Below are 21,144 nucleotides of genomic sequence, written 5' to 3'. Positions count from 1 at the left end.
AGCAGCTTAACTGACTGAGCCACCCAGGTGCCCCTGTTCTCTAGTATTTTGAAGCACAAAAGGTTTTAATTTTGATGAAATTTAATTTATCAGTTTTTTTCTTTTATGGATTGTGCTTTTGGTGTCATATCTAAGAACTCTTTGTCTTACTCGAGGTTAAAAAGATTTTTTATGGGGGCGCCTGGGTGGCTCAGTCGTTAAGCATCTGCCTTCCGCTCAGGTCATGATCCCGGGGTCCTGGGATCGAGCCCCACATCGGGCTCCCTGCTCCGCGGGAAGCCTGCTTCTCCCTCTCCCACTCCCCCTGCTTGTGTTCCCTCTCTCACTATATCTCTCTCTGTCAAATAAATAAATAAAATCTTTAAAAAAAAAAAAAGATTTTTTTATGTTTTCTTCTAAACATTTTATCAATTGCTTTTAGTTTGGAAAGACAATTCTAGGGGCACCTGGGTGGCTCAGTCGATTAAGCATCTGCCTTGGCCCAGGTCATGATCCCGGGGTCCTGGAATTGAGCCCTGCATCCGACAGGCTCCCTGCTCAGCAGGGAGTCTACTTCTCCCTCTCCCTTTGTCCCTTTTCCTGCTCATTGCTCTTTCTCTTGCTCTCTCTCTCTCAAATAAATAAATAAAATCTTAATAAAAATGACAATTCTATTTGCTTGTTTAACAAATTCATAATGTTAGTTTCATGTTTTAATAAACATAAAGAAGTGTTTCTTGGGGTACCTGGGTGGCTCAGATGGTTAAGCGTCTGCCTTCAGCTCAGGTCATGATCCCAGCGTCCTGGGATCCAGCCCCGCATCTGGCTCCTGGCTCAGCAAGGAGCCTGCTTCTCCCTCTCCCTCTGCCTCTCCCCCTGCTCATGCTCTCTCTCTCTCTGTATCTCGAATGAATAAATAAAATCTTAAAAAAAAAAAAGTGTTTCTACTGTCCACAAATTATATTAACTTTATCTTCTTTTGTTAGTCACCTAGAGCCCAGAACCCAGTTTCATATAAGTCCATCTTTCCCAAGGTAGCTAGATAACCAGTTTGTTGAACAGTTGGCCACAGGATAAAATAACTCCTCCTTCTTCCACTTCCCCGTAGTGTGTCAAGAAATTCCCTTTGACGCCATGCTTAAGGAAAGATTATTTCCTTTTGACTACTATTCTGTAGGTCAGGTCACCTGCCCATGGTTGTGCACAGCTAATGCCTTCCAGTCTGAACACCTCCACTTGCAGAAAGCACATCCTCTCACTTTCCATCCACAGACCTCATGTTATAGTCTTATTATAGCTTTCTTGATAAAAATCCCTTTGGATTTTTTTACTGAGGTAGTTACAAAGGAATAAGAATAGGAATAATAACTTTGTGACTGGCATCCTTTCTTTAAGGAGACCTATCTAAATTGTAAGCTCTACAAAATGTCCAAGGCCCATGTCCAAAGCAATTTTATTTCCTTCACTGTTCCTAGCATAGTGCTGAGTTGTTAGTAGGTGCTCAATAAATATTTTTATTATATCTATATAATAAAAGGTAAAATGTTATATATTTCAATTTAATAATGGCATTAATGTAATTTGTATCCCACTGTTTTTCTGAGTCATCAAATGAATAGCCATTCAATTAAGATTTTCTCTCTGTCCTGAAATAATTCTCAGCATGAGTACTCTGGCCTGTTGTATGTGATGTTTCACCATAAATTTACTAGCAAACATTAGAGCTTGTTTGTCAGAGTGGGTAACATTTCCTGTACCATGTGCTTTGTTTTAGGAACTTTATGTTAACCATTTTTAAATGTATAGTTCAGTGGCATTAAGTACATTCATACTGTGTACAACCATCACCACCATCCATTTTCCCAAACTGAAACTCTGTACCCGTTAAACAACAATTCCTGGGGCACCTGGCTGGCTCAGTCCATAGAACATGCAATTCTGGATCTCAGGGTTGTGAGTTCAAGCCCCATGCTAGGCATAGAGCTTACTTAAAAAAAAAAAAAAAAAGTCCCCATTCCTCCTTCCCCCCAGCCCTGGCAACCACCATTCTACTTTCTGTCTCTATAAACTTAAATAATCTAGGTACCTCATATAAATGGAATCATATAGTATTTGACCTTTTGTGACTGGCTTGTTTCACTTGGCATAATGTCTTCAAGGTTCATCCATTCTGTAGCTTATGTCAGAATTTCCTTCCTTTTAAAGGGTGAATCATGGGGCTCCTGGGTGGCTCAGTCGTTAAGCGTCTGCCTTCGGCTCAGGTCATGATCGCAGGGTCCTGGGGGGGGCTACTTCTCCCTCTCCCACTCCACCCTGCTTGTGTTCCCTCTCTCGCTGTGTCTCTCTCTGTCAAATAAATAAAAAATAAAAAATAAATCTTGAAAAAAAAGAAAAAGGCTGAATCATATTCCACTTTGTTTATACATTCATCCATCAGTGGACCCTAGATTGTTTCAGCCACTGCATGTCCTTTGGTGGAAGGGAGGAGAAGATGGTATTAGTGTACCATCCCCAAGCTGGTGTTATTGTAGACCCTGTACTTCTGGCCCAGTAGAATTCTCCTCTCAAAGGTTGATTCTAGCCTAGTGTTTACATTGGATAGTGTACTAAGGCATTCATATAAGGAATAAGTCCTATATCTGGATGCTCTAATAAGACAAAGCCAAGAGAATGGCCTCAAGTTAGGGAAAAATTATTTTCTATAAGCCTTCCAGTTCACTGACAAAAATTATGGAACTTGGTACATAGTAGATAGTCCATAAATGTTTGGATGCATACCTAAACACCACTGTGCATAATTGCCAAAAACTGGAAACAGCCCAAATAGAATGGATTAAAAAAATTGTGGTATATTCACACTACAGAATACTAATAGCAATAAAAATGAGCTAACTACAGAATACAAAGCATAGACAAATACTAAAAAGAGAAGCCATATATAATAGAATGCATACTGCATGATTCCATTTATAAAGTTCAAAACAAGCATAATGGAACTGTTTCTGTTTGAGGCTGCATAGACAGATAGTAACACTATTTTTAGTATTTTTATTTTTTAAAGATTTTATTTATTGATTTGACAGAGAGAAAGAGCACAAGCAGGGGGAGCAGCGAGGGAGAAGAAGGCTCCCTGCTCAGCAGGGAGCCCGATGCGGGGCTCAATCCCAGGACCCTGGGATCCTGACCTGAGCCAAAGGCAGATGCTTAACCGACTGAGCCACCCAGGTGCCCCAATAGTAACATAATTTTTTAAAAAGGCAAGGAAGGAAATGAATCCACTAAGAGTCAGAATAGTGATTAACACCGGGTAAAAGGGCTTATGACTGAGATGGAACATGTTGAGGGGAGAGACGAAGACTTCAGGGATGCTGAAAATAGTCTGTTCCTTGACCTCAGTGGAGGTTCTATGGGTGTTCATTTTACAGCAGTTTGTTGTACATTTATGTTTTATGCAACTTTCTATATGGTCATCATATTCCACAATAAAAAGTATTTTAACTTCTATTATTCTAGGGAAAATTATAAGATCGTGTGACATAATTATACATACAGTATTTTAGCTCTTAGTTTGGTTGATTAAATGAGAAAGATACCATTGACCCAGTTTGGAGAGTACCAGGAAAGAACTATATATATATGTCAGTATTGAAGTTTCCTTATTAGTGGGTACCCCATGTGGATTCCAGGGCTCCCTAGTTTGGGGAAATGGAAATTGGAAGAGGGGCAACACTCAGTAGAGGCCAGTCAACATCGGCAATGTTAAGGACCTGATGCTTCATTAAGTCATTCACCTCAGCTTCTCCCCAGTGTTACACAATTTCTTAGAAATTGTATTCATTTCCATCACAGCGTGATGTGTGACAAGTGGGAAATAGTCAAATAGGACAAATCCTCTACCCCGTAAGGAGACTCCCTTGCCCCTAGTTATACAACTACTCTCTCTTGAGCCATCAGAGAAAGTCAGATCAGAGATCAGCATATCATAGGAGCAGTTTTAAAAAGAGCTTCTTCATTCAGGGAATTTCATCCGATTAAAGTTAAGTGGCAAATTGCTTCATTAGTAGCTTTTAGATTGACATAATGAACAGCTTCCCAAGTGCTTAGGTTCTGCTAAATTCTCAAACCATTCCCCTGTCTCACTGACTTGGTGATATTTTAATTAACTTAAGCCTCAAAAAGCTTAGCTGGCATAAGGGTAGATTATTAAAATGGAAGTCCTGACTCCAGTCCAGTTTGTTAAGATGTATAACATGTAACAGATCAAGAAGCTAAAAGCTCGTTTAGGAAATGTCATAATAGATACTGTGACTAATTGGAGGGCACAGTTAGAAGTATTTTTATTAGGGGCGCCTAGGTGGCTCAGTCATTAAGCATCTGCCTTCGGCTCAGGTCATGATCCCAGAGTCCTGGGATCGAGCCCCATATTGGCTCCCTGTTCAGCAGGAAGCCTGCTTCTCCCTCTCCCTCTGCCCCTGCTTGTGTTCCCTCTCTCGCTGTCTCTCTCTCTGTACATCACTGTAAACAGCTTCATGTCAGATTTTTACATGGGAGGGGAAAGCAGTTAGCCAGCTTGCCTTTCTCAGGGTAAAATTCTAGAGTTGTGTTCCCTTGTTGTATACAAATTTGGCATTCCTTGACGAATTTATTCAGTTTCTGTTCTAAACATAGCATAAATTTCTGATTTATAGACATGAATAACTACCTACTTCTCTGTATTTTGTGCTGCTTTTTGTTACAGGTTCCTGCCTTATCTTGCTGTCTCTCTTCTTTCAGGGTCTGACGTTTCAGGAAGTGGAGAACTTCTTTACTTTCCTAAAGAATATTAATGATGTGGACACTGCATTAAGCTTTTACCATATGGCCGGGGCATCTCTTGATAAAGGTAATGAGACCCAAAAATGTTTTCTTGAGGGTATGAACATTGAATCTGTAATCTATTAGGTGACTACCCCTCCTTAACAGTAATAGGTGAGTTTTTCTTGACATTGTTTTTGATTTGTTTCATTTTGTTGCCATTGCATGAGCCTTGCATTTCACCTGGAGAGACCAAGTTCAGCAAATGTATTTTCTTGTGCTTTGCAAAGGCTGTAGTCAAGGCAAGGCAGTTCTTTTTTTTTTTAAAGATTTTATTTATTTATTTGACAGAGAGAGAGGGACAGCGAGAGAGGGGGACACAAGCAAGGGGAGTGGGAGAGGGAGAAGCAGTCTTCCAGGCGAACAGGGAACCCGATGTGGGGCTCCATCCCAGGACCCTGGGATCGTGACCTGAACTGAAGGCTGATCCTTAATGACTGAGCCACCCAGGCGAAGGCAAGGCAGTTCTTTAGAAACTTTGGAACTTCTCTCATTGGAGCCAGAATCATGACATATTGAATGTGCAGCTAAAGCCAGTATGCATTTCAATTCATTCTTTGGTGGGAAGCAGTAGTTGTTTCATTTCTTGTGTTACCTGGTTTTTTGTTGTTTTTAGATAAAATCATGGCTCAGAACAGCACCCCCTATTGGCTTACTTCCTACAAATTCAGTGTGAGAGAACAGGGGAAGTAAAAACATTATTTTTTCCCCCAGCATTTTATTACGAAAAATTTCAAACATTGAGAACAGTTGAAATAATTATTCAGAGAACATCCATATATGCACTTGAAAATTTTTCTGTATTTCCCAGATAATACATCTGTGTATATGTTCATCCCTCTATCAATCTCTCTTATTCTTTGATGTACTCAGAGTAGGTTGTAGACATAAGCACGTCTAAATACTTCAGCATGAATACTAACTGAAGTTCAATATTTGTTTAAAGTTCCCTTGTGCCCCTTCATATTCTGTTTCTGCGCCCATGCACGGAGACAACCTTAATTTGTGTGTTTTTCCACCATAGATTGATTTTGTTTGTTTTAGAACTTCTTACAAATGGAATCATCCAGTGTATAATCTTTTAAAGTTTCTCAGCATGTTTTTGAGATCCATCCATGTTGTCATGTGTAGAATAGTTTGTTCCTTTTTTGAGTCGTAATTTGTTGTATGAATACTCCACAATTTGTTTATCCATTCTTCATTGGTCACCTCATCTCTTTCCAGTTACTGGCTATCTTGAATAAAGCTGAATATTCTTGTGTTAGTCTTTTTGAGGACATGTATTGCCATTTCTCTTGAATAAATTACTAGGAGTGAATTGCTGGGTCCAGAGGAAGGTATTTAGTTTATAAAAAACTGTCAGTCCCTTTTTCACAGTGTATCTTTTTACATTCCCATCAGCAGTGACAACAGTTCATGTTGTTCCACATTCTTGTCCACAGTTGGCAGTATTCTGGAGTGTATATAAAGACATCTCATTGTGTTTTTCTTTTGTATTTCCTTGATGACTTCTGCTATTGAGCAGCTCTTTTGTGTTCTTGTCATTCAGATATCTTCTTTGGTGAAGTGTCTATTCAAGTCTTTTGCCCATTTTTATCAGGGTGCTTGACTTATTATTCACTTGTTGAAGTTCTTGATACATTCTAGGATACTAGTCCTTTATCAGATACATATATTGTGAATATTTTTCTAGACTGTGACTTGCCCATTCACTTTCTTTAATGGTATCTTTTTCATTTGCAGAAGTTTTCTTTAATTTTGTCTAATTAAAGTCTAATTTATTGAATTTTTATTTTTTTATTATTACTTTCTGGTCCTAATAAAACATTTACCCCCAAACTGTGTAGATAGTCTACTATATTTTCTCCTACAAGCTTTAGAGCTTTAGTTCTTACACTTCTTATATGATCCGTTTCAAATTAATTTCTATATATGGTGTGAAGTAGAGTATTCCACATAGATATCCAGTTGAACCAGCACCATTTGTATAAAAAGCCCTCCATTGGTTTGCTTTGGCACCTTTATCAGAAATCAAATTACCTTTTAAGTGTAGATCTGTTTATGAGCTCTCTATTCTGTTACACTTATCTATAATGTCTATACCCATACTCAGTCTGATTACTATAGCTTTATAGAAAGTCTTGAAGTGTCAGGTATTATAAATCTCTCAACTTCATTCTTCTTTTTCAAGATGGCTTTAGATATTTTAGGTCCTTTGTATTTCCACATAAATTTTAGAATCAGCTTGTCACTTTCTATGTAAAAAGGAGGTGGGATTGGGGTGCTTGGGTGGCTCAGTCGGTTAAGCATCTACCTTCAACTCAGGCCATGATCTTGGGGTCCTGGGATCAAGCCCATGTTGGACTTCTTGCTCAGTTGGGAGTCTGCTTCTCTCTCTCCCTCTGCCTCTCCCCTACAACTCATGCTCGCTCTCTCTCACTCTCTCTCTAATAAATAAACTCTTTTTTAAAAAAAGAGGTGGGGGCGCCTGGGTGGCTCAGTTGGTTAAGCGACTGCTTTTGGCTCAGGTCATGATCCTGGAGTCCCTGGATCGAGTCCCGCATCGGGCTCCCTGCTCGGCGGGGAGCCTGCTTCTTCCTCTGACCCTCCCCCATCTCATGTGCTCTCTCTCTCTCATTCTCTCTGTCTCAAATAAATAAATAAAATCTTAAAAAAAAAAAAAAAGAGGTGGGATTGTGATTACAATAACATTGACTATATATTAATTTGGAGAGAATTGACATATTAGTGATATTGAGTCTTCCGATTCATGAGCATATTATATCCATTTTTTTAGATCTTAGATTTTTCTCAGCAGTGGTTTTGTAGTATTAAGTATACATATTTTTAGAAATTTATGCTTAAGTATGTTATGGTTTTGATGCTATTATAAATGGAATTTTATTTCATTTTCCAATTATTTGCTGCTGTTATTAAAATACAATTGATTTTTGTATATCGATCTTGTATTCTGCAATCTTGCTAAAATTCACTTACTCTTCTAGTTGTTTCATAGATCCATTAGGTTTCTCTGTGTAAGCAGTTGTCACCTGCAAACAGAGATAGTTTCACCTCTTCTTTTTTGAGATTTATGCCCTTTTTCTTGCCTTGTTGCACTTATCCACCAGTATGATGTTGAATACAAGTAGTAAGAGAAGGCATCCTTGATCCTTGACTTCTTCCAAATTTTAGGGGGAAAACATTCAATATTTCATCATTGAGTTGGATATTAGACTGTAGATGCTCATTATCAGATTAAGGAAATTCCTTTCCCTTCCTAATTTAAAAAAAGGTTTTTATCATCAGTGGCTATTGAGTTTTATCAGATACTTTCCCTATGTGTGTGTATATATATATATATATAAATGATTATATGACTTTTCTCCTTTATTTTGTTAATATGATGGATTACCATATTAAGGGATAGGATTATCCCTTATTGTCCTGAAATAAACCCAGCTTTGTAATAATGTATTATTAGGCTTTTTATATATTGCTAGATTTTATTTACTAACATTTTATTAAATATTAAGGGATAATGGTCAATAATTTTCTTTTTTGTAATATCTTTTCAGGTTTTGTATCAGACTATACTGTTCTCATAAAATGAATCAGGGAGATTTTTCTCCTTTATTTTCAGAAAGAGTTTGTGTAAGATTACTGTTCTTTCTTTCTGAATATTTTGATAGAATTCAACAATATAACTATCTGGGCCTGCAGTTTTCTTTGTGGGAAGGTTTTGGTAATTTAGTTTCTTTGATAAATACACAGGTATTCAGAGTTTATGTTTTATCTTGTGTGAATTTTGCTAAGTTGTGTTTTTTTAGGAATTTTCCCATTTCATCTAAATTATTGAATCTATTGACAAAAAGTTGCTCATAATATTCCATTATTATCCTTTCACCGTCTAGAATCTGTAGAATCTGAAATCACCTTTTCACCCTAACATTGGTGAATTACAACTCTATCTTGTTTTTTTTCTTACTTAGTCTATCTAGGGGTTTGGCCATTTTGTTAAACTTTTTCAAAGAACCAATTTTTGACTTTGTAGTATACATTACTTTGCTTTTTTTTTTCTAGCTTATGATGGAACTTTACCTACCTTTTCTTTTTTTAAAGATTTTATTTATTTGAGAGGGAAAGAGCACGAGCGGGTGGGGGCAGGGGGAGAAGCAGAGAGAGAGGGAGAAGCAGACTCCCCGCTAAGCAGGGAGCCCAACGTAGGGCTTGATCCGGGGCCTCCAGAATCATGACCTGAGCAGACAGACACTTAACCGACTGAGTCACCCAGGCCCCCTTTACCTACCTTTTCCAAGATAAGCTTTGAAGCTATAAATTTATTTCTAAACATGGTTTTATCTATATCCCACATATTTTGTTATGTTGTATTTTGATCATCCTGTTTGAAATATTTCCTGATTTTCTCTGTGTTGTCTCAGGTGACCCATGTGTTATTTATTTATTTTTCTTTTTTTGTTGTTGTTTTATTTTTTATTTATTTTACTTTTTCTTTTCATATATGCTAGAAATATTTATTTACTTATTTTTGCATTTTCATTGTTTTTTATTTTATTATGTTATGTTAGTCACCATACAGTACATCGTTAGTTTTTGATGTAGTGTTCCATGATTCATTGTTTGCCTATAACACCCAGTGCTCCATGCAGTATGTGCCCTCCTTAATACCCATCACTGGGCTAACCCATCCCCCCACCCCCCTTCCCTCTAAAACCCTCAGTTTGTTTCTCGGAATCCATAGTCTCTCATGGTTTGTCTCCCCCTCCGATTTCCCCCCCTTCATTTTTCTCTTCCTTCTCCTAATGTCCCCCATGCTATTCCTTATGTTCCACAAATAAGTGAAACCATATGATAATTGACTTTCTCTGCTTGACTTATTTCACTTCACATAATCTCCTCCAGTCCCATCCCTGTTGATGTAAAAGTTGGGTATTCATCTTTTCTGATGGCTGAGTAATATTCCATTGTATATATGAACCACATCTTCTTTATCCATTCATCTGTTGAAGGGCATCTCAGCTCTTTCCACAGTTTGGCTATTGTGGACATTGCTGTTATGAACGTTGGGGTGCATATGGCCGTTCTTTTCACTACATCTGTGTCTTTGGGGTAAATACCCAGTAGTGCAATTACTGGGTCATAGGGTAGCTCTATTTTTAATTTTTTGAGGAACCTCCACACTGTTTTCCAAAGTGGCTGTACCAACTTGCATTCCCACCAACAGTGTAAGAGGGTTCCCCTTTCTCGAACAACCTCTCCAACATTTGTTGTTTCTTGCCTTATCAATTTTTGCCATTCTAACTGGTGTAAGGTGGTATCTCAATGTGGTTTTGATTTGAATTTCCCTGATGGCTAATGATGATGAACATTTTTCATGTGTCTGTTAGCCATTTGTATGTCTTCTACAGAGAAGTGTCTGTTCATGTCTTCTGCCCATTTATTGACTTGATTATTTGTTTTTTGGGTGTTGAGTTTGAGAAGTTCTTTATAGATCTTGGGTATCAGCCTGTTGTCTGGAGTGTCATTTGCAAAAATCTTCTCCCATTCTGTGGATTGCCTCTTTGTTTTGTTAACTGTTTCCTTTGCTGTGCAGAAGCTTTTTATCTTGATTAAGTCCCAAAAGTTCATTTTCGCTTTTGTTTCCCTTGCCTTTGGGGACATGTCTTGAAAGAAGTTGCTGTGGCTGATGTCAAGGTTACTGCCTATGTTCTCCTCTAAGATTTTGATGGATTCCTGTCTCACATTGAGGTCTTTCATCCATTTTGAGTTTATTTTTGTGTATGATGTTAGAGAATGGTCGAGTTTCACTCTTTTGTATATAGCTGTCCAATTTTCCTGGCACCATTTATTGAAGAGACTGTCTTTGTGTTACTTAAAAGTATGTTTTTAAATTTCCAAATATTGTTTTTTCTAGATATATTCATGTTTTTTATTTCTGATTTAATTCTATAGTAGTCAGAGAACACACTATAAAATTTCAGTTCTTAAAAATTGAAACTTGTTTTATGGCTCAGGATATGGTTAGTTTTTTAAATAATGTTTCAATACACTTGAAAAAAATGTATATTCTGCACTTTTGAGTATGGTGTTGTAAAAATGTCAGGTCAAGGTGGTTGATAGTGTTCAGATCATTTACGTCCTTACTGACTTTTTTGTCTAGTTGCTCTATCAATTAGCGAGAGAAGGATGTCAAAATCTCCACATGTCATGCTTGCTACGGCAGCACAGATACTAAAATTGGACCGATACAGAGAAGATTAGCATGGCCCCTGCAAAGGATGACATACAAATTCTTGAAGCATAAAAAAGAAAAGAAAATCTCCGCATATGATGTGTGGATCTGTCTGTTTTTCCTTTGAGTGATGTCAGTCTTTGCTTCATGAATTTTGAGCTCTGGTATTAAGTGCATACACATTTATTGATTAGGATTATTGTGCTTTCCTGATGAACTGACCCTTTTATCATTATGAGATGTTCCCCTTTTGGGGTGACTGGGTGGCTCAGTCGGTTAGGCATCTGCCCTCGGCTCAGGTCACGATCCCAGGGTCCTGGGATCGAGTCCCGCGTTGGGCTCCCTGCTCAGCGGGGAGTCTGCTTCTCCCTCTCCCTCTGCTGTTCCCCCTGCTTGTGCTCGCTCTGTCAAATAAATAAATAAATCTTTAAAAAAGAATAAAGAAAAAAAAATGTTCCCCCCTTATCTTTAGTAATACACCTTTTCTTGAAATCTACTTTATCTGATAGTGGTATAATTACTCCAGCTTTTTTTATGGTTATTATTTGCGTAGTATGTCTTTTTCTATTCTTTTATGTTCCAGCTATCTGTGTCTTTAGATAAGTGCATCTCTTCTAGACATATAATTGGACCTGGCGGCCTTTTAGGTATATCTCTTTGCATTTCATATCTTAATGGTTTCTCTAGATAATGTTTCACAGTTCACTTAAAGTTAATATTGTGCCACTTCCAGTGAAATGTAAGAAGCTTGCAGTCAAATAGTTCCATTTACCATCACCCTATGTTTTATGCTATGGTTGTCATTTGTGTTTCTTCTGTATGTTATAATCCCTATGATACAATATTAGGATTGTTGCTTCCAACAGTTTTTTTTAAAGAAATTACGGGAAAAAAATAATCTTTTACACTTACCCACATTTACCATTTACTTGTATTTACCACTTTGAGTGCTTTTCACTTATTCCTGAGTATCTAAACTTTTATCTGGTATCATTTCTCATCAGTCTGAAGAACTTCTTTTGTCATTCCTTATGGTACAGACCTGCTAGCAATAAATTCTCTTAGATTTTGGCTGATCTGACAATGTCTTTATTTCACTGTTGGGTACTGCAATGTGTAAGTTTTAAATCTCTCCAAAGCACTGACAGGTTTTATAAACACAATCTTGCTTTTTCAGCACTTTTCAGTGGATTCCTTAAGATTTTCTAATATAAAGTGATGCCACCTGCAAATAGAGAATATTTTACTTCTTCCTTTCCAGACTAGATGCCTTTTACTTCATTTTCTTAATCCACATAGGTTTTTTTAAAGAACAGTTGCTTGTTTGCTTATTTGTTTATTTAAAAGAATACCTCCTCTGACCTTTGTAGAATCCCTTGGAAAAAAAACTAATGGTATCATAGAGGTTATGTATGTTTGTGTAATATCACAGGGTTATTTCTCCAGAATAGCTTTGGTTCTATTGCTCTGTTTCACAAAACGGATTTGACAGCATCTGAAAATCTGAAGATATAAGATTTAAAATCATAATTTGTTGTAAAAATAAAATTAATAAGTTCCTCTTTATATATTCATACCTTTTTGAAAAGCTCAACTAAAGACAGTAGAATTGCTTTAAAGAACAATTATCCTGGATGAATCACTGTCTATGTTAAAATTATAGGGTGCATAAAATAGAATGATTCAGGGTAGTGGTGGCAAAGGAAAGTGCAACCTAGTGGTTAAAAAAAAAAAAAGAGGGCGCCTGGGTGGCTCAGGCGGTTAAGCGACTGCCTTCGGCTCAGGTCATGATCCTGGAGTCCCGGGATCGAGTCCCGCATCGGGCTCCCTGCTCGGCAGGGAGTCTGCTTCTCCCTTGACCCTCCCCCCTCTCATGTGCTCTCTCTCATTCTTTCTCTCAAATAAATAAATAAAATCTTAAAAAAAAAAAAAAAAAGACAGTGTTTATGACTTCAGGCCATTTCCTGGGATGTTTAGTCTCCATATAATCCATGCCTCATTATCCTTGCTAATAGAGACAGTGTTAAAAATTATAGTCACATCTGACATCCAAATATATGTTTGGCTTTGAGATATATGGTATTTAGCATCTGTTTTGACTTCTTGGTTTGTTTTATCTGTGTAACTTTGGATTGCCTGGGTGTAAAACGGTAGATATCTAGGGGAAGCTGGCCTAGATTCATACTAAGTAGCAGGGAGAAGCCAAGTGTATTAATTTCCTAGGGCTGCCATAACAAATTACCACAAACATGGTGATTTTAAAAAAACAGAAATTTATTCTCTCACAGTTCTGAAGGCCGCAAATCTGAAATCAAGATGTTGGCAGGGCTATGCTCCATCTGAAGCTCGGTGGGGAAATCCTTGCCTCTTCCAGCTTCTCATGGCTCTAGTCATTCCTTGGCTCATGGCTGCAGAACTCCAGTCACTGCTTCTGTCTTTACATGGCCTGCCCCTCCTTCTCGCCATGTCTTTCTTCTCTGTATCTCTTAAAAGGACACTTGTCGTCGGATTTAGGGTCTGCCTGGGTAATCCTTAGCCCAGATCTCATCTCGAGATCTTTAATTTAATTACATTTGCAAAGACCCTTCTTCCAAACATAGTCACATTCACAAGTTCTAGGGGTTAAGATATAGACATATATTTTAGGGGACCACCGTTCAACCCCCATAGCAACCAAGAACTAAATATCACCCATAAGTAGTCCACCAAGTAATACTAAAATGGAAGTCAGGGGAGAGAGTGAATTTAAATTACCTTGAGAATACTTGTATTGTCTGTTTAAAACCTCAAATTTTTCTAGAAACCTGATTTTCTATTTACCTGGGTAACTTCTATTTGTCTTTCAAGTCTCACTTCAAATGTCACTTCTTCAGAGAGGCCTTCCCTAACTACTCAATATAAATTATTAAAAAACTAACTATATTGTCTATAGTCCTTATAATTTTTTTTAAAAGACACATTAACCTAAAACCCTTTGCCTTCACTATTGTCATCAATTCCTATCCATAAATTATGGACAGGGGCTTTAATTTCCACAAATGTAGCTAAACGGGCAGAGCAGAGACCACTAACTATAATTTTTTGTATATGGTAGGCCCTCAATAACTTACTGAGTTATTTACCACCTATCCAGGAGCTCAAAAAAAGTAGGCATTAGCCTTGATTTCTTGCTATCTCACTCGCACATTCATTTCTTCAATAAATCCTTGTCTCTACTTCCAAAATATACCCTGCATCTAACTCCATTTCTGCATCTCTCCTACTAAAGCCCTTGTCTCTCTACCCAGGCTTACGGGGTCCATATATCATGGTCCTGTATACTCTGAGTATACAAATACCACTTTCTTCCCAGTTCACTCCACACCACACTTTCTTTGTTTATATTCTAAACATACCAAGTTCATTCCCTCCTGAAGGCCTTTGTTCTAGCTGTTCCTTCACCTCAAGTGCTCTTTCCCATGATCTCGGTGTACTTGGGGCCCTGTAATTCAGGTCTCATATAAATCACTTCCTCAGAAAAACCTTCCCGTCCTAAAGTCACTCCATCACCCTGTGTGTCATAGCATTTGTCACTACCTGGTATTTTCTTTTTTTTAAGATTTTTATTTATTTATTTGAGAGAGAGAGAGAGAGAGAGCGAGAGCAGGAACACAAGCAGGGGGGAGTGGGAGCGGGAGAAGCAGGCCTCCCGCTGACCAGGGAGCCAGATGTGGGGCTCGATCCCAGGACCCTGGGATCACGACCTGAGCCGAAGGCAGACGCTTAACGACTGAGCCACCCAGGCGCCCATTACTACCTGGTATTTTCTTATGTGTTTATTATCTCATGCTTATTTGTCTTGTTTGTGGATATATTCCCCACGCCTAGGACAGTCCCTGGAATACAGTCGACACTTTATAAATACTTGACCGGTAAATGAATAAGTGAATAAACATTTTGATGGATTGAGTAAGACATCGATCTCAAGCCAATAAACCCTCGCCTTTCCCAGTAGTCCCAGAGCACAGACCCCCGCCCTTAATCCATTATGTTCGTCTGTGACCCCTGTCTTTGAGACTTGACGTTATGTCACCTTCTTGCGTGCTTCAAAGGGTGATATCAGTACCGTGAGCTGTTCGCACACTAGCACTTGCCTGCAAAGACTGGCGTGTTTTCAGCTGTCCTCACTAAGTTCCCTCACTCTGCCGGATGTGCCTCTCTTTGCACTTTTCCCTTTGCTTTCAAAGCTTCCTAATCCCGACAGCCCTACTAGGGACTTTCCCACTGGTTTGAGTTCTACCCGAATTCTCCCTCTGCAGAATTATGGGATTTTACTGCTAAGGCGAAACTTGGAAGGGAGGGGGGAGGTGTAGTGGTTAAGAACACGGGTTCTGAAGTCCTGTGGTCTGGCTTCTAAGCCTGGCTCCGTCATTCACTAGCTGAGTTGCCTTGGGCCATTTCTGAACTTAGCCTCGATGTTTTTAAAATCAGGATCATGATACTTACCTCATAGGGTATTAACCTTGTGCCTATCATCCGGCGACTGTTTAATAAATGTCAGCCGCTTTCATTATGAAGTTGATGATGTAAACCAGATTTAGTGTGGTTCGTCCGTTTGTCCAGCCAGCAGCATCGGTACCGTGCTGGGTTCTACCCTCAAGAAGCTCGCAGTCTAGGGCGCCTGGGTGGCTCAGTTGGTTAAGCGACTGCCTTCGGCTCAGGTCATGATCCTGGAGTCCCGGGATCGAGTCCCGCATTGGGCTCCCTGCTCGGCGGGGAGTCTGCTTCTCCCTCTGACCCTCCCCCTGTCTCATGTGCTCGCTCTCTCTCTCTCAAATAAATAAATAAAATCTTAAAAAAAAAAAAAAAGAAGCTCGCAGTCTAATAGGGGAGAAAGAGAAGCATACAAGCTGTTCAAGTTTGCTGTGATAAGTGCTATTTAGACATAAGATTAAAAGTGGAGCCTCTGCCCCATACTAGGGGTGGCGAAAGAGTGGGGCAGGGATAGAGACAGAGTACTTCTGTCTTCCTTCTGTTCTGTCTTGGCTGTCTTCATTTTTCCGCGGAAGGTTAGGACCTTCAGAAATTGGCACCTTTTAGAGGCCCTGGCAGTGTCTCTTCCTTAGCTATTTTAGAGCTTGCAAACCTGTCTTTAGACACAATTTAGCACAGAATTTCCCAAACAGCATTGTGAAGAACACTATTTACTGCAATATGTTAATGGTTCTGTGGGTTTAAAAAAAAAAAAAAATGTTCCATGGTTCAAATAAGTTTGGAAAATGCCCAGTTAAACAGAATTTCTTCCTGCAGCACCACTCCTGCCAACTTTCTAATATGCTAATGTGCATTATTAATCTCCAAGAGAGCCATATAGTTCTCAAACTTGATTTGCGCCAAAATGTCTCTTAACAACTTACAGAGCTAATGTTCTTCAGAACAGTTTGAGAACCCAGGCAGGTGGCAACTACAGATTCACCATATGACAGCATGATCCAATCCCTCCAGAGTAAAAATAACAAAGTTCATTGAGCCTCTTTCTTTAGTTCCTCGTGGCCCATGTGAGAATAACAAACTCCCAGACAAATGCGAAATGTCCTTGGTGAATTCTGACCATTTGAAGAAAGAACCTTCCTCCATGAAATAGTGTCTATTTCCCCTACAGGTCGTCTCTTGTTTAGCACTTAAGAGGAATTGGTTCTATTGCTTATTCGTACACATACGGGGCATGAACTTAGATATATAACCTCTCAAGTGCTGTCTGAATGATTTACCTGGTCCGAACAAGGTAATGGAAAACTGAACACAACTTCCTCCCTGATGGCATCCTCTGATGGAAAGGTTAGAAATTGAATTGGAGCTCTAAAATGAGCTGTGGTTTGTATAACTTAGAATATTCTTACTTTTGGGGTGCCTGGGTGGCTCAGTCGTTAAGCGTCTGCCTTCGGCTCAGGTCATGATCCCAGGGTCCTGGGATCGAGCCCCGCATCGGGCTCCCTGCTCAGCAGGAAGCCTGCTTCTCCCTCTCCCACTCCCCCTACTTGTATTCCCTCTCTCGCTGTGTCTCTCTCTGTCAAATAAATAAATAATCTTAAAAAAAAAAAAAAAAGAAGAATATTCTTACTTTTGCGAAGAGAATACAAGGTTTCCAGGTATGGTGAGGCCCCGTTATAAAGCACCTCAGGATATTATAGATTTGGTAAACTTGTAGGTCCAGTTGTGTTCCCTGTGTCCTTTGAATGGTAATACAGGAGAATAATCACACAAATATAGTCCATGGCCTTTAATACTCATGTCCCAGCACAAGCCTGCTTAGATTGTAAATCGTAATTTATGACATGGGTGTCCTTAATTTTTTATAGTCATTCTATACACACAGTTTACCTTGTCTGACAAGCCAAGAGAGTAACTAGTAAAGCCTGTGCCGAAACTCCTGCAGGATACTCTTGTTATACCCCCAGGTGTTTTTCCTAAAATATCAGTCATATCAAATGGTCTCTGTTGCCTTTATTTCTGAAGTGACCTGGATGGCATAGATGACCTTTAAGAATCCTTGTGGCTTTGAAATTCTTTGAGTCTCTTATTTTGAATGAGTAAATGGGCCTTAGTCTTTTGGTATTTAGGTCCCTACTGGGTTGTTGGGGAAGTTAGAAATTAGTGATGGAGTAAATTCTAACACACAACCAACTGCTGTATCCTGAACAATTACCTTTAACAGACAAACTGCCACCCTCTGCTGAGACCTAAGAATGACCCCTAGCAGTGTCATCTGGAGGACTGTGAGGCCATCGCACATCTGGGACACTAATAGCGACTGTCATTTCATAGCAACTTCTGTATGCCAAGCATAACTCTGAGTGCTTCATGGACATTATCTCTCTTAATCCTTGAAACCTGAAAAGTAGTTGGTATTATCCCCCATTTGGTGGACAAGGAAATATAAAATAAAGCAGCTTACTCATAGTTACCCAGCTAAGCAGGTAGAGCCACGATTCAAGCTCAAGCCTCTCTAATCCCAAAGTATGCATATTCCTTCCACACCGTCATGTTGCCTCTCAGTACTTCCCAAAATGCCCCTGGAATTTGAAAATCTTTGCTGAAACACAATCCTGAAGGCAGTGAAGTTTCGCCATTTTGAACCATCCTTTTCAGTAGCTTAAGAAAGACAGGCTCGGGCGCCTGGGTGGCTCAGTTGGTTAAGCGACTGCCTTCGGCTCAGGTCATGATCCTGGAGTCCCGGGATCGAATCCCGCATCGGGCTCCCTGCTCGGCAGGGAGCCTGCTTCTCCCTCTGACCCTCCCGACCCTCCCCCCTCTCATGTGCTCTTTCAGTCTCTCTCTCTCAAATAAATAAATAAAATCTTTAAAAAAAAAAAAAAGAAAGAAAGAAAGACAGGCTCTAGGCTATTTCTTTCCAGTTCCCTTTGGCTAAGAATAGACCATTCTTAGGGTGAGAATAAAGGCCTTTTAGTAAACTATGGTGTTTTGGAGTTAGTGCCCTTCTCTTGAATATGAACTATGACATGACATTTTCCCCATACAGTTGTCTCTTCTGTTCAGGACCAGGTTCTGCAGACACATTCTGACATCTATAGTGCATACCTTATAGTGACTCAGAGTTGTTATCTAATCTAGCTTCTTATCCCACATAGGAACGTCTTAGTAGGCAGATCTGTGTTCTTCACCTTCCTAATCATACTACTCTTTGTGAAGAAACCAATACACAGAAGCCTAAAGTCGCTTAAGTAAGGTCACTTAACAAGAAAAGTTGGTATCCCTTTAAAGGATACCACAGAACAGAAAAAGACATGTGTATATACTAAACAGTCCATTTCTCAACATTGAAACATAGGATGTACAGATGTGGACCTCTCAGATTCTAATAATCAAGATGTTCTTCACCACGTCTACTCATTGGTGTGGCAATGCTTTGTTACACTTTTAATACTGTCCTAACATCTAGCATTTATTGAGAGTTAATTGTATGCACGAAATTTGTAAGTATAAATTTTGGTTTCAAACTCAAATCTGAGTTTGAGTCCCTGCTACTCACTAGCTTTGTGGCCTTGAACAAATTACTTAAGTTCTCAAAGCCTCAGTTTTCTGATATGTAGAATGGTGATAATAGAATATTGCTTCAGGGTTATTATGACAATTCATGAGAGAATACTATATTAATATACCGGATGGAAAGTATAACTATACCCAGATGCCTATTCTGGTTTTCAACCCCTAGATACTGTCTTTCCTCTGCCCGATTATCTCATTAAGGAGCTTATAGACTGGAAACAAGCTTTCCCAATATGAGAACTTAGCAAAAAGTTATTAAACAAAAGTAAAAAGATCACTCTAGGACCTCATGGGGCTTACTTTTGTTCTCTTAGGAAGTAGTATCTACTGCTTTTTTTCAGTCATTTTTTTTTTTTTAAGATTTTATTTATTTGACAGAGAAAGACACAGCGAGAGAGAGAGCACAAGAAGGGGGAGTGGGAGAGGGAGAAGCAGGCTTTCCCGCTGAGCAGGGAGCCCAATGCGGGGCTCGATCCCAGGAGACTGGGATCATGACCCGAGCCGAAGGCAGACGCTTAATGACTGAGCCACCCAGGCGCCCCTTTTTCAGTCGTTTTTGAGCTTCAGATCAGTTTAGAAGTTGTAAGTTGTTTGCACTTATTAATGAGGAGGATTGGAGCTTCAAGCTTCTCCATAGTTTCATCATTCATCCAAAAATTCTTGAGATCATTGCTTACAGAAGGCCTTATCCTTATTTAAGTTCACTCTTTCTAGGAATATCTAACCCCTGTTAACATCTCTAGTATCCTCAGCATTCAAGGGAGAGTTTTCACTACACCATAAACTCTTGAGGACATGAACCACGTTTTCCACATCTTTGTGTCCTACTCTGGTCATAGAACAACTCTTTATATATAGTAGATGTTCATCTAATGTTGACTAAATGAGTGAATTAATTCTAGACATGGTCAGATCCTAGAATGGATGGTGAAATGCTCTAATAAAAGCCTAGTGTGAGGGGGAGAATGATACAACTATGTCACCTTCCCAAGTCATTAGTTTTCTTGACACCATGGGCAAGTCACAACTTCTCTGACCCTCAGGTTTGAGTGATATTAAATATCTCCAAAGGTTCTGGGGCGCCTGGGTGGCTCAGTTGGTTGAGCGACTGCCTTCGGCTCAGGTCATGATCCTGGAGTCCCTGGATTGAGTCCCGCATCGGGCTCCCTGCTCAGCAGGGAGCCTGCTTCTGCCTCTGACCCTCCCCATCTCATGTGCTCTCTCTCTCTCATTCTCTGTCTCAAATAAATAAATAAAATCTTTAAAAAAAAAAAAAATCTCCAAAGGTTCTTCCAGATTTGAAATTCTAGGACTATAATTAAATCAGCTTTTTTACTGAATGTAGTAATGTTTTAAGGGACATGTTATAACCTAAAGTTACGTCCAAATTTGTGTGAAAATGAACTAACTTATAATTATCAGATACATTTGAAATCAGAGCAGCACTGTTGAATTCCCAAAAGTAGGGTAGCAGATTTAATTTATTTTCTTGTTAAGAAATTTAAAACTTAATTAGACTTTGGCCAGTGTATCTAAAGATCTCATTTGTGGAGTTTGGTATAGGAGTTGCAGAAGATCGACAGTTCTGTAAAATGTACCTAAAATGAGTGCAGCTGTATATGAAGTATGATTTCAGGAACCTCAGAAGGACATTCCCAACCATTAAATACCTTCTCCACTTAGCTTTCTTGTTGCATAACAAATGACTACAAATTTAGCAGCTTAAGGGGCGCCTGGGTGGCTCAGATAGTTAAGCGTCTGCCTTCGGCTCAGGTCATGATCCCAGGGTCCTGGGATCGAGCCCCGCATCGGGCTCCCTGCTCCGCGGGAAGCCTGCTTCTCCCTCTCCCTCTGCCACTCCCCCTGCTTGTGCTCTCTCTGTCAAATAAATAAATAAAAATCTTAAAAAAAAAAAAAAATTTAGCAGCTTAAAACACCTGTTAGCTCAGTTTCTTTGAATCTGGGCACAGCATAACTGGCTTCTCTGCTCAGTCTTCTTTTTTTTTCTAAGGTTT

General features: G+C 39.3%; 1 protein-coding gene and 1 non-coding gene across 7 annotated transcripts in view; both read left to right on the top strand.

Annotated features, from left to right (window-relative positions):
• MICU1 (mitochondrial calcium uptake 1) overlaps nt 1-21,144 on the top strand; it is a 229,590-nt gene that overhangs the window by 194,776 nt on the left and 13,670 nt on the right. For 5 of the 6 annotated variants that reach the window (XM_035021375.1, XM_035021351.1, XM_035021361.1 and 2 more), the window contains one exon: nt 4,753-4,861. In XM_035021375.1, coding sequence (XP_034877266.1) covers nt 4,753-4,861 — 109 coding nt within the window. Of the gene's footprint in view, nt 1-4,752; nt 4,862-17,777; nt 18,190-21,144 lie in introns of those variants that run through there. The other variant, XM_035021379.1, reaches the window with a different exon arrangement.
• Nucleotides 11,059-11,164, top strand: LOC117998952. The gene has a single exon (XR_004676162.1). It is a non-coding gene; the product is annotated as a U6 spliceosomal RNA (small nuclear RNA).

The sequence above is a fragment of the Mirounga leonina genome, unplaced genomic scaffold (genome assembly GCF_011800145.1).
Source record: "Mirounga leonina isolate KUSES-001 unplaced genomic scaffold, KU_Mleo_1.0 Mir_114, whole genome shotgun sequence".
In the NCBI taxonomy this organism is placed as follows: domain Eukaryota; kingdom Metazoa; phylum Chordata; class Mammalia; order Carnivora; family Phocidae; genus Mirounga; species Mirounga leonina.
The sequence above is the reverse complement of the archived record's forward strand: the minus strand, read 5'-3'. Positions and strand labels throughout refer to the sequence as shown.